Source organism: Myotis davidii, unplaced genomic scaffold (genome assembly GCF_000327345.1).
Source record: "Myotis davidii unplaced genomic scaffold, ASM32734v1 scaffold370, whole genome shotgun sequence".
Classification (NCBI taxonomy): Eukaryota; Metazoa; Chordata; class Mammalia; order Chiroptera; family Vespertilionidae; genus Myotis; species Myotis davidii.
Window position 1 is genome coordinate 1,869,980 of NW_006288615.1, and position 13,631 is coordinate 1,883,610.

Below are 13,631 nucleotides of genomic sequence, written 5' to 3' on the forward strand. Positions count from 1 at the left end.
GGGGGCTTCTTTGTGCTTTCCCTTTTGCCTCCCTGCATTGTGCCTACATATGCAAATTAACTGCCATTAACTGCCAATCTTAGTTGGCAGTTAACTGCCAATCTTAGTTGGCAGTTAACTTTCTATCTCACTTGGCAGTTAACTGCCAATCTTAGTTGGCAGTTAATTTGCATGTAGCCCTGATTAGCCAATGAAAAGGGTAGTGTCGTACGCCAATTACCATTTTTCTCTTTTATTAGTGTAGATTGGTTGGAGTGACAATGGTTAAAAATAACATATAGATTTCATGTGTGGATTTCTGTTACAAAATCTGTATATTGCACCATGTGTCCACCACCAAAAGTCAAATCTTCTCCTGTCACCTCATGTTAGGACCCCTTTCTCTCCCTACCCCCTTGCCTCTGGCAATCACTACATTGCAGTTTGTGTTCATAAGTTTCAGTTTTATAACCCACATATGAGTGAAATCAGGTGGTTTTTAGCTTTTTTTCTGACTTATTTCATTTGGCATAATGTTCTCAAGGTCCATCCATGTTGTCGCAAATGGCACTATTTCATTCTTTCTTATGGCTGAGTAGTATTCCATTGTGTATATGTACCATATCTTCTTTATCCAATCCTCTGTCATAGGACATTTTGGTTGTTTCCATGTCTTTGCCACTGTGAATAAGGCTGCAATGCACATAGGGGTGCATATATCTTTGCAAATAAATGATTTTGAGTTTTTTGGGGTATATACCCAGGAGTGGGGTTGCTAGGTCATATGGTAGCTCTGTTCTTACATTTTTGGTGAATTGCCAGACTTTCCATAGCAGTTGTAGCAGTCTACATTCCCACCTGCAGTGAATGAGGGCTCCCTTTTCCCCACAACCTCTCCAATACTTGTTATTGCTTCTCTTATTGGTAATAGCCATTCTAACATGTGTAAGGTGGTATCTCATTGTAGTTTTGATTTGCATTTCCCTAATTGCCAGTAAGGTTGAACATCTTTTCATGTATCTATTGGCTCTTTGTATGTCTTCTCAGGAGTAGTGTATTTTCAAGTCCTCCACCCACTTTTTAATTGGATTGTTTGTTTGGTGTTGAGTTTTATGAGTTCTTTATATATTTTGGAAATTAAAGCTTTGTCAGAGTTACTGTTTGCAAATATCATCTTCCATATGGTTGGCTGCCTGTTTGTTTTGTTGTCCATTTCTTTTGCTGTGCAGAAACTCTGATATAGTTCCGTTTATTTATTTTTGCCTTTACCTCCCTGGCCTTTGGGGTCAATTCCATAAAATGTTCTCTACAACCTAGATCCATAAGTTTGGTACCTATATTTTCTTCTATGTACAAGTAATTTATAGTTTTGGGTCTTATGTTTAGGTCTTTGATCCATTTTGAATTAATTTTTGTACTGAGGACAAACTATAAACAGTTTCATTCGTTTGTATGTGGCTTTCCAGTTTTCCAGCACCACTTATTGAAGAGACTATCTTTACTCCAATGTGCATTTCTGGCTCCTTTGTCAAAAATTATCTGTCCATATATGTGTGGTTTTATAGCTGGGCCCTCTATTCTGTTCCATTGATCTGTGTGTCTGTTTCTATGCCAATACCATGCTGTTTTGATTATCATAGCTCTGTTGCATAATTTAAGTCAGGTAGCATGATTAAGCTCTGGTTTTTGTCTCCCTTTTGGCTCTGGCTCCCAGATTCCAGCTAGTGCCTGAGCTATTTGGGCTGAGCCTCTGCTCCTTTAGTCCACAGCCCATCCCTCATTGCTAGGAAACCACCAAGGAATTCACTTGGTTTCCTGAAGACTGATACTGGAGTGAGCCCCATACAAGGGCAAGCCCAGTCCATGGCCACCAAGCCCTCAGGCCCAATGAGAGAGTATTTAACTTATTTATTTCTAATTAATTTTTATTTTCTTTCGTTTCTTCTATTTTAGTTTTAAATTGCTCTTTTTTGTAATCTTCTATTTCTAATTTTCTAAAGAATATATTTCTCATTAATCACTGCTTCTTCTGCATCACCAAATTTTTATAAAATGTATGTTCATTTTAATTTAGTTCAAATAATTTAAAAATTTTCTTGAGATTTTTCTTTTGCTCATGTTACTTAGAAGTATATTTTTCAATCTCTAAGTATTTATGAAGTTCAGTTATAGATCTCTGTTATTCATTTCTAGTTTAATTCCCTGGTTGTCTGAGGACATACTCTTCATGATTTCTATTCTTTTACATGTGTTAAGGTGTATTTTATGACCCAGAAATTGTTCTTATATGGTGAAGGTGAGTTTCCCTATCATCTTAAGTCTGTGTACTCAGCATTGTTGGTTGAAGTACTCTATAAATGTCAAATAGATCAGGTTGGTTGATAATGATGCTCACATCAACTCTATTTTTATTGATTCTTGCCTGCTGGAAGTATAAATTACTAAAAGAGGGTGTTGAAGTATCAAACTTTAACAGTGCATTTGTTTGTTTTTACTTGTAATTCTACCAGTTTTTACTGTATATAATTTGATGTCAAGTGTTCAGGTAAATGCATGTTAAGGATTAAGTCTTCTTGGAAAACAGAACCCTGGCTTCATATGAAACCCCCTCTTTCTCCTTCATAATTTTTCTGTTCTGAGCCATCTATGTTTGGAAATAATATGGCTACTGCATCAATCTCTTGATTAGTGTTAGCATGATATCTCTCCATTATTAATATGAGGCTTTCTATTTAAAGGTTTATTGTGTTGACAAGATATAATTTTTAAATATTTTCCGTCACTTTGATAATCACTGGGTTTTAATTGGAATATTAAGACCATTCATATTGAATGTAAGTATTAATATGTTGAATTAATATCTATCATGTTTGCAACTGTTCTCTATTCATTGTATTTGTTCTTTGATTTTTCCTCACCCCTCTTTTTCTGCCATCTCTGGTTTTAATTTAAAATACTGCATGATTTCATCTTATCTCTTCTATTAACATATCATGTTTTCTTCCTTTTAAATGTATTTAGTGTTTGCATGGATATTGCAATGCACATTTTAACCCACTTCCCTGCAGCATAGGTACCTTCTAGCAAAGTATTCCCAATTCCTTCCTCCATTCCTGCATCTTGATGACCATTTTTTCATGGTGTCCTTTCTCCCTAGGATGTCTGTAGAAAACAAGCATATCTATGACATTGCTCTCCGCCACTTCAAAACACAGAAAGTCAAAATTTCAAATATAATAAAAGTAGCATTTCCTTTCCTTGAACTTCTCCGTGACTATGGATTCATCAGCAATGAAATATATGAAGTAAGTAAGGTTTATTATGTCACAATCTAGTAAACCAGTGCCAAACTAAGTTATATTTTGATATTCTGGAATCAAACATCAGAGCATAACTAGATAACTGAATGGGGACCCTCTCAAGTACTGCTGTGAGTGTTCTTATAAGGTCAGAAGGGAGAAGAAAAGCAGGCATTAGTGAAGACAGTTCTGCTCCTAACAGAAGGAACAGTGCTCCGTGGTGTCCCCTGTAGTGGGGTGAATAGCACTAGAGATAGGCTGGCTGTGAAGAGGGTGAGCTACATAGATTTATAATGCCTTGTAGGAATTATATACACAATATAGCATAAACTAGTATTAAATGTAATTGTAATGAATGGATAAGTTGAATGATTTCATTTAATTAAATAATAGTAATAGTAATTGTTCAATGAACACCAATTTAAATACTTAGATCTGAAAACATTAAAATCCACAGAGAATTAATGTCTTCTTAGGAAAATTTTGAAAATAGATGCTTGCTATTCTTTTAACAACAGTTTTCAGTTCACAGGTACTTCTAGGCCAAGTCAGTCCTGGGGAAGGGATAAGGGGTGTCCAATCAACTTTAATACATTAACACTAAAATCACTTTCTAGGGCTCTTCTGTAACTTGGAAATCTGTATTTATATTTTCCCAATTCATTATTTTTAAGAAGTCTAAGGAATCTTTTAAAACACCGGGTTCGGAACAGAAAGTCACAATTGATGTTCTCAATGAAGTGGAGAAGACATTTAACCTGTCCCTTCTGGAAGCATTGTTCAGCAAGGACGTCATGGACACCTACCCTGGTTTAAATGATATTTATAAAACCTTCAAAAAAGGTAATTAGGGCCCTGGCCAGTTTTGCTCAGTAGAGAGTTGACCTATGGACTGAAGTATCAAAGGTTCAATTCCTAGTCAGGGGCACATACATGAATTGCAGGTTCAATCCTAGGTCCCAGTCAACAGGCATGGGGGAAGAAACCAGTGATGTCTCTCCTCCTCCTCCCTCTCCTCTTCCTCCTCTTCCTCCTCTTCCTCCTCCTCCCTCCTTCCCACTTTCTCTCTAAAGAAGGTAATTAGGTTTATTACCTATTTTTTGATGTCCAGGACCAATTTTTCCCCAGAGGTATATATTGGATGTCTACCATGTGCCACAGAAAGTGCTAGGCAGTGGGGAGATAGCAGTAAAGAAAACAAACATATCGTAGCCACTCAAAGCTTATGATAAAACGACTACAGTACAAACACTCACATGTAGGTCTGCTTAACTAGGTATCTTGACTCAGGACAACCAGAGCCACAGTAGATTCAGATTTACTGAGATGGACAAATGACAGTAAATGCAACATCTCAAAAGTGTGGCATCAGTTGCTCTTCTTCATTGTGACACTTAGCAGGGGTCCTCATAGCAGTTCACCAAGTTGACTACAACCTACCTGAAGTGACAGCATAGCTATAGGTGCATGATCTGCCCTGATTTAGCCACACCATGCACAGGGGAGTCATTATGTCATGTACAACTTTGTAATTATATCTTTGGCCACATGCAATTTACCTACCTTCAGTCACTGGTCATTTGTAACTCTAAGCTCAATGTTGGCCTACTAATTCAGAAGAAAGTCCACCTTTATCAGATTTCCAGAGTAATGAACAAGAAAATTAACTCAAGGTCAAATTTGTTCTTGAAGAAAGAGAAATGGTTTTTTTAACTCATTCTCCAAAACACGTGTGATCAATAATCAATCACAAAACCGATTGCTCTGCCAGAAATGTTTTGATACTATATAAAACTATTAGTTTAAATCTCTACTTTTTCCCTGAGAAGGAATAATTTTATACTTTTTCATTGGTTCTCAGAAAAGATGATGTCCTCCAATAATTTTTGTTTGACTTGCCTAGAAAACTTTTTATTCTACATGCTTTTGGTCTCTAAAAGATCTCCAGGTAATGATGGAGAATTCAAAAGAAAAATTATTATAATAACTGAGGAATGCAGATGATATGGGAGCAAGCTTACAGCATTAAAGGGTCCATGTGTCTGCAGAACAAGGACAAATTAGATTAATTTCAGAGTGAGAAGCAGACTTGCAAGTTGATTCAAAAGGGATAAGAATAAAAAAGAGTTTGGAAAGTCTGGCTCTTAAAACTAAGGAATTTGATGTTATTTGTTACACGGTAGACAGACAGTACAGGTTTATTGCATGAGGAGGTATCCTGCCATAAGCCCTTAGGCGTATGGGCTTACTGCTTCCCTCAGTTTCCTCCCTAGACTCTGTAGGATATACACCAAGAATTTTTGGTGTATTACCTTCCTCCATATGTTTGCTGGGTTGCCTACATATAGAGTCTTCAGCATTTCGAAAAACCCTAACTTAACTCTGGTGCCGTGTCACATATAGAAATTTTTTGATATTTGCAACCATAGTAAAACAAAGACTTATATTTTTGATATTTATTTTATATATTTAAATGCCATTTAACAAAGAAATGAGTTCGCGTGTCACCTCTGACACACGTGTCATAGGTTCGCCATCACTGCTCTATAGGAGCTTTGTTTTTCTCCCAAGGAAATCCCTCTGGTTTTCCTTACAGTTTGAACAGTTCAGCAAATGCATTTCAAAATAAATAGCATATTATTTATTTTGATATATTTGTTCCTGATCAGCTGAATATTTTTTACATAAATAACAAGCTCACTATGTTGCCAAAACTTCCTTTTCCTAACATTTCAGTGGCAACTTTCTGTGTGGGAAGCATAAGGGCCCCTTTGTTGGGTATTCTCTGTTCTATCCCAGGGATGAAGAGTCAACTTTACCAACAGGTTTGGGACCCACTGAGTACTGAGTGACACAAGCGGTGTAAATTCCTAAATGTGTAATTTGAGATGACAGTACTACTCCAAAGTGATCTCTAATTGTCTTCTTCTTATGCCCTCTCTTCAGTAATACCAAACATAGAACAGTTCCTAAAAAGTGATGGAGAAGAAAATGAGGAGAGGCCTGAACAGAGCCTTGAACAAGGTGATTGCAAACAGATAGAAACTGATTCTCCTCTGTTAAGAGGAAAGGAAAAAGGAAGGTGGGCCTGAGTCCTGAGTGGAGTTTGGGAATCAGGGAAGACCTGTTGAGGAGCATGGAGAAGTTCAGGAAGGGCTTTTTCTATGAGCATCTGACCAGAGTCTGATCTTGGGGGATGAGCTATGACAAGAGATCATAGGCCCAATAATCAAGACAGAGGAACAGGAACTCAGTGTATCAGAAAACCAGATTTAAAGACAATACTGACCTGAAAGTAACTCTTATTTACAGAGAGGCCTATAGAAGATCAGTGTGGAGCTGTGAAGGGCTAAGAACTATGGGCCCAAGGTTAACCTCACTAGAAGATATCCTAGATGATGACAATGGGGTTGATTTAAATGTGGTAGATGCTGCTCAAGAGCAGGAATATTCAAGGATATGGGCAGTCATATAGGGAGGGAAGAGAGGAAGTGGTAAGATGCGTAGGAGGAGATGTGGGTATTTTGAGAGAGGAAAAAAGAGAGAAAATGAAAGACCGGAGAAAGGGGTAAAGTACACAACGATGGCAACCATATTACTAAGAGCTTACTTATAAACCATTTACTCTGGCAGTTGAGGGCTTAGTATTCATAGCTGCCCTTAGGGAGGAAGTATTTTCTGTCCATTTACAAAAAGGAGACTGAAATCTTGAGGGACCATGTATGTAGTTGGCCTGGAGTCAAATGAGGATGAACTCAGGCTTTCTGAACCCAAAGCCTGTGTTCTTAACCTTGCACACACCCAGATAATCTCATAGAAAAGACAGAAAATTGAGTCAAAAGTAGTGAAATATGTGCAGAGAGAAAGATACAAAAAAAAGAATACCAGGAGCTGGAGAAAGTACAGGAGAATCAGATACTGAACCTCATAAAAAGGCCAAGAAGACAGAGAAACAGACATTCAGAGAGAGGATGTGGTGTGAAGGGATTGGGGACAAGGAGACATGACTTTGTAGGAGGTAAGGGAAGCCCACCAATCAAAGAAAGCTTCAAGGAAGCAACAAGTTCCCCATAGCTATGGGTGACAAGAAAAGCTATTTGCTCATTAATTACCTCAGTGACATGACAAGACTGAAGTCAGGTGGCAGCTGATGGCAAGTGTCGGGTAGATCCTCAGGTCCAGATGGGCTCTGTGTTGATATCTGAGGGGATCTTCAAGTCCTACTTTATAATAATTAATTGGTAATTAAGGGAGAATGTCACAGCCCATACTTTAATTTCTGAAATAAACTTCTAATTTTTTCCAAGAACTGGTGACAGCTCATATCAAAGTCTGGCAGTGGCAGAACCCAGTGAATCAAATAATAGTGGTCTGTTCCTGTTGACTGTTCTGTGATCCCTTGCTGTTCTTGTCCAATATCGCAGGTGCTGTGGTGGGAGTGCTGCTTCATTTTAGTACTAATTGCCCAGAACAATCAGTCTTTGTTTCCTCAATTTCTCCAATGATTTAGATAAGAGTCTTCATTTTTCTGGTTGCCTGGGAGAGACTCTCCTTCCATACTCCTTAAGTGCACTTGCTGCCAGCTCCTACCAGCCCAGGCCTGGACCTATTGCCCATGTACCTGGCTTCAATTTTCTGACTCTGTCTTGCTTGAATCTGGCTGCAACCTTGCTTTGACATCACGTCCAGTGCTGGCCAGCACTGCAGCAAAGGCGGTGGGTTAAGGGTCATGAGTGTGTTCCCCCTGGGCTAGGGTCTCTCACCTGTTGGGTCCCTCACACAGGACCATCAACAAACCTCTCCCATCTTCTCTGGGGCACAGGCCTGCAGCTACTCTAAAATCACTATGGGAGGCGTTATTGTGTAGCTTCCACTGGGATGTGCTATTTAATAAAAGATGTTCTAGCTCTAGCCAGTTTGGCTCAGTGGATAAAGTGTCAGCCTGCAGACCAAAGGGTCCAGGATTTGATTCCGGTCAAAGGTGAGTACCTTGGTTACAGGCTCCTCCCTGGCCTGGTCCCTGGTCAGGGCTCGTGAAGGAGGCAACCAATTGATCTCTTTCTCTCACATCAGTATTTCTCTCTGTCTTACCCTCTACCTCCCACGTTCCCTAAAAATCAATGGAAAAATATCCTTGGGTGAGGATTAACAAAAACAGAAAAAAAAATTTAACATTTAAGAATATGAAACATATAACAAGCATCAGTCCCTATTCTTAGCCATTCATCTATAAGTGTAGCTGGTGTGATCAGGAATGTTGAGAGGAAGGAATCATGATGAGCAATTTGCAGAGGTGGGATTCAGAGTGTGTGTGTGCGTGTGTGTGTGTGTGTGTGTGTGTGTGTGTGTGTGTGTGTGAAGGGTATAGTGTGTGGGGAGAGGGGGTAATGACATTATAAACAAAATTATGCAATAAACTAACAATAAATGTATCTAAGAGTCTGACCCAGCAGGGATGGTTGACTGTGACATGAACCAGTGACGGAAGGGCTATGTCACATTCACCACCCTAAAGGAGACTCCAAGGAAAAAAAATTAATTCCAAAAATTTTAATATAGAATCAAGGCTGCATGGATGTGGCACAAAACATGCAGCCTTGATTCTATATTAAAATTTTTGGAATTAATTTTTAAATCCTCTTTACATAAGTTACTTTGCATAGAAAAATAGTGATAAATGAAAAAATCTGAACTGCACTGAAAGAAGTATTTATTCACACACTATTGAGGTTGGTGGAAACAGAGTGGATGGGTAGATGGAATCAATAATGAGCAGAGGAGGTTCACCATAGGGAAGGGGGTGCATTTCCTACCATTCTTGCTCTGCTATGCCCTCTATCTCTGGCCACAGACCCCTGCAGCATTGCTTGCCAGCTCCCTTGCTACTGCTTCCTGGTGGATTCCTAACCTGGGAAACACCAGCAAAGAGTGGAGAGTGGGAGCAAGGGAGAAGCATGGTATTTCCCCATCAGCAGAACTTTGAAAATGACGGGAATGCTTAAGATGGAGAAAAGTTAAAGAAAAAATTGATTAGAAGAGACATTCACAGGTTACAGAAATTATAAATAAACAGAATAGAATAGGACAAAGTAGGAAACATAACAGATAATCAATAAACTGGAAAATCAGATGGGGTACTAAGGGCCACAACCAGAGGGAGATAGGGAGACCCTGGGACACATGTAAAGAGGAGCTCACTCCCATGTCCTACACACCTACAGTGCTTCACCCTAGACCAGCCATGGGCAAACTATGGCCCGTGGGCCGGATCCAGCTCGTTTGAAATGAATAAAACTATTGAAAAAAAAAGACCGTACCCTTTTATGTAATGATGTTTACTTTGAATTTATAATAGTTCACACAAACACTCCATCCATGCTTTTGTTCCGGCCCTCCGGTCCAGTTTAAGAACCCATTGTGACACTCGAGTCAAAAAGTTTGCCCACCACTGCCTTAGACCCTGCTGGGTAAGCAATGATAAAATAATGTAGAAAATAAGTATAAAGAGAGAAAAATAAAGAGGGAAATGGATATCATAAATAGAAAATATGGGGAGACACAAAGAGAACTATGTCAAGAATGAGTAAGAGACAATGAATGAAGAACTGGTAGAGAGTGGCATTGTCTGGTTTGAGAAGACACCACAAAGAAGGCAAAAGGGGTGATCCTAACCCCACTGAGAAGGTAAGATGTCCACAAAATAAAAATGGCCCTGAAATTCACTCAGATAAAAATGGGCCTCTCCTATGAGAAATAGAAACAAAAACAAAAACCCACAGTTAAGAGAGGCCCCCAAAAAGACAGAGTTGAGCAGCAGAAAAGGACAGGGGTGGAAGAGCTTTCCTCTGCAGTGGACTTACAGAAGAAAAGAGCTTGTTGGTTGTAGTGAGGATGCTCATTCTATTACGAGAGACAAGTGGATTCTTAATTTATTACAAAATTGGAGCTACCCCATCATGGAAACCAAATTCATTTCTGCTCTGAACACCTGGTGGATATAAAGAATTAAAAGCCATTTTTTAATTCATGAGTTGAATCTGAAGCCCAAGAAAGAAGTGTCTGTGACCAGACATCTGACAGTATAGGTAAGGCTGACTGAAAGAATGTGTGATGTGCCAAAACCGGTTCGGCTCAGTGGATAGAGCGTTGGCCTGCGGACTGAAGGGTCCCAGGTTCGATTCCGGTCAAGGGCATGTGCTTGGGTTGCGGGAACATCCCCGGTGGGGGATGTGCAGGAGGCGGCTGATCGATGTTTCTCTCATCATCGATGTTTCTAATTCTCTATCTCTCTCTCTTCCTCTCTGTAAAAAATCAATAAAAAATATATTAAAAAAAAATGTGTGATGTGAATCCCGGTCCCAGGCAAGGGTCTGGGACAAGTCATCAGGACCAAGGGATACAGTTCTGGTGGCCTTGTTTAGAGGTAAAAAGGGGAGGTAACCAGTGCCTTACGTAGTGTGCTCAGCAGAAAAATGTCCCCAGTAATTGAAAAAAAAAACAAAAGCAAAAATGGTTGGTTTAATGTTAGAGAGACTATTTCTATGCAAGAGAAGAAAGTGATGGTTGTAGAAGAAAAGAAAGAAAAATAAAGAGTCAAGATATTCATTAGAAGAGAGAAAAATAAGGCAGAACAGGAGAGATATAAAGACATACCATCACCAGACATAACTAGTGAAAATTATTTCACCCAATAGGAAAGTGAAGAAGTAAAATGAGAATGAAAGAAGAAGTAGAATGAGGGTGGGGATCAGAAATAGACTGAGGATGGAGAGAGGGAATAGAGTGAGGGTGGGGGTAAAAAGTGTGCTGCAGGATAGACAAAGCTGCACTCTGCAAATGAACTTCTCCACCTTCTGGGTAGGATCTAGAGGAACCTGCAGGTCACACACATTCGGGCACAGACCAGGGGACCTGAGTTAACTTAGCTTCTAGATCTCCCTAGTGCTGTCATGAAGGGGTTTCCTGTCAGTGGGCTCCCTGGCCCCACCTTGAGACACTAATGGGTTTTTCTCCTCTATGCAGAGATCAACAGTGAGGACTCCAGAGAATCCAGTGATGGAGATGAGCCCCCCGAAGCTTTGTAGACAAAAGGGGTCACATGCTAACCTGACAAGCTCAGGGAAGGCCTGCATGGCAGTCTTGAAAACTCAGAGACCTAAAGGAACCACAAAGGATGGTCTGAAATTAAACTTTAACTAAAAGCAGTTATGGTGGGTAGTTACATCCTAGGCCGGTATCTTCACTGACAAGGTCTGTGAGCCTTAACTGAGCTATCTGTCTTTTTACATCTATAATAACATACCCTTTTAAATGTCTGGGTAACTTGTAACTTCCCTTGGGGCACAACCTAATGTGCTGGGCACCAGGACAGATATCACAAATTCCTTCATTATCATGTTAATTGTTCCTGCCTAAGTATGTGTCCATCATTTTACTTTTTATTCAATCCCAGGGGTCTCCCCCACTTTGCTTTCTCCCACCCCTTTAGTCTATCACCAGTGGATTTCATGTAACCCACCTCTGTCCCTTTCCTTTGATTGCAATGTATAAATACAAATGTAACCCACCAATCTCTGGAGCATTATCTCAATTTGTTGAGGTTCTGCTTCCCGGCATAAGCTGACAGTTTGGCTCAAATAAACTCACAAAAATTCTTCACAGGTTTCAATGGTTTTTATGTTAACAGCTTCCACCTCAGCATTGAAAAGGAAAATTGGTAAGGAGGTGAAAGCTCAAGGCTTGGTCTGCGGAAACCTGAGTTAAGAGCTACTGTTTCCTGAGGAATCAATTCTGAGTTTATTCTGTATCATGGACCCAAGAAGCCCTCTGCATACAATGCTAACAAGATATTAATATTAAGATTGTAGTCCTGAATGACAAGTATCCAGCACCAAAATTTAGAGCTTCATTTTCCTCATGAATCTTTTCTGAGCATCTTCCATGTCTTCATTCTATTACTTCTAGGATACTGTTTACCTAAAAATAAAATGCTTTACAAAGTGAGAGGCAACAAGCACCTATTTGAGGTCAGAGGATTCAGGAAAGCACTTATTCAGGCAGAAGTGTAAATAGTGTTCCGATGAGGAGACAAACTTCAGGGATATTTAAGAGAAAGGGAAGGGGAATATTTACATCAATAGAAGGAAGGCATTTCTATTGGTGAAGATGAGCTAATATAGTGATGCTAATTCTAAGCAATGTTTTAATTTTTAGTCTGGTAGTCATCAGTCCCAAAGTCATGTCTGCTTTCTTGTTAAAATTGAAAACAATTCTTTCGGACATAATGTGACTGTGGGTCCAGTCCCAAGAGTATTTTGCCCTGTTTTAACAATGTCAATGTTTGAGGCATAAGACATGCAATGCAGTTCTTCTGGGATGACAGCTCCAACTGCATTTTATTTTATTTTCAAATTACCAAAAATTGTGTTTATTTGGGAACAGCAGAGAAACTGCTATTTGGGGTAGGCAGATTGTAACAAGCTAAAGGCTAGTCCACTGAGGTTTGGGGGTAGGCATTATTTATGGGCAGGAAGTACAAAGAGGGGGGTAGAAAGTTCAGCTAGAATCCAAGCAGCAAGATCATTGGCTGCAGAATGGGGAGAAATTCTTGGTCGATTTTTATCAGTTGAGTGGTAAGTTTTGGTTTTCTGTCAATAGGCATTTACCAGAAATCAGTCTTTTAATCTGTAAGTTTCGTTTTACTGAGGATGCATGCATGAGATTCTTTAAATTGATATACTCTTTCTTAGGTTCCATTTTAGGTTGAAACACTTTTATTTCTTTATTTTTAAAAAAATTAAATCTTTATTGTTCAGATTATTACAGTTGTTCCTCTTTTTTCCCCCCATAGCTCCCCTCCACCTGGTTTCCAACCCACCCTCTGCCCTTACCACCCTCCCCACTGCCCTCATCTATACCTGTACGATTTTTGTTCAGTCTCTTCCCGCACCTCCCACACCCCTTTCCCCCCCAAGAATAGTGAGTCCATTCCCTTTCTATGTCCCTGATTCTATTATAATCAACAGTTCATTCTGTTCATCAGATTATTCATTCACTTGATTCTTAGATTCACTTGTTGATAGATGCATATTTGTTGTTCATAATTTGTATCTTTACCTTTTTCTTCTTCTTCCTCTTCTTAAAGGATACCTTTCAGCATTTCATATAATACTGGTTTGGTGGTGATGAATTCCTTTAGCTTTTCCTTATCTGTGAAGCTCTTTATCTGACCTTCAATTCTGAATGATAGCTTTGCTGGTTAAGTAATCTTGGTTGTAGGTTCTTGGCATTCATCACTTTGAATATCTCTTGCCACTCCCTTCTGGCCTGCAGAGTTTCTGTTGAGAAATCATC

The 13,631-nt window shown here is 39.4% G+C and overlaps 3 protein-coding genes and 1 pseudogene across 4 annotated transcripts in view; 3 read left to right on the forward strand and 1 right to left on the reverse strand.

The window, feature by feature from the left end:
* Positions 1–2,914, reverse strand: part of LOC102752074 — a 4,447-nt pseudogene extending 1,533 nt beyond the window's left edge.
* The window catches only part of LOC102752361 (nuclear body protein SP140-like protein), a 15,734-nt gene extending 4,292 nt beyond the window's left edge, over positions 1–11,442 (forward strand). Inside the window, exons 2-5 of the mRNA XM_015561859.1 lie at positions 3,137–3,284; positions 3,953–4,121; positions 6,225–6,302; positions 11,301–11,442. Coding sequence (XP_015417345.1) covers positions 3,137–3,284; positions 3,953–4,121; positions 6,225–6,302; positions 11,301–11,362 — 457 coding nt within the window. The 3' untranslated portion in view covers positions 11,363–11,442. The remainder of the gene's footprint in view (positions 1–3,136; positions 3,285–3,952; positions 4,122–6,224; positions 6,303–11,300) is intronic.
* The window catches only part of LOC102752939 (nuclear autoantigen Sp-100-like), a 259,961-nt gene that overhangs the window by 99,240 nt on the left and 147,090 nt on the right, over positions 1–13,631 (forward strand). The gene's annotated exons all lie outside the window — the stretch shown is intronic.
* The window catches only part of LOC107182594 (nuclear body protein SP140-like protein), a 45,012-nt gene that overhangs the window by 18,557 nt on the left and 12,824 nt on the right, over positions 1–13,631 (forward strand). The window lies entirely within an intron of this gene.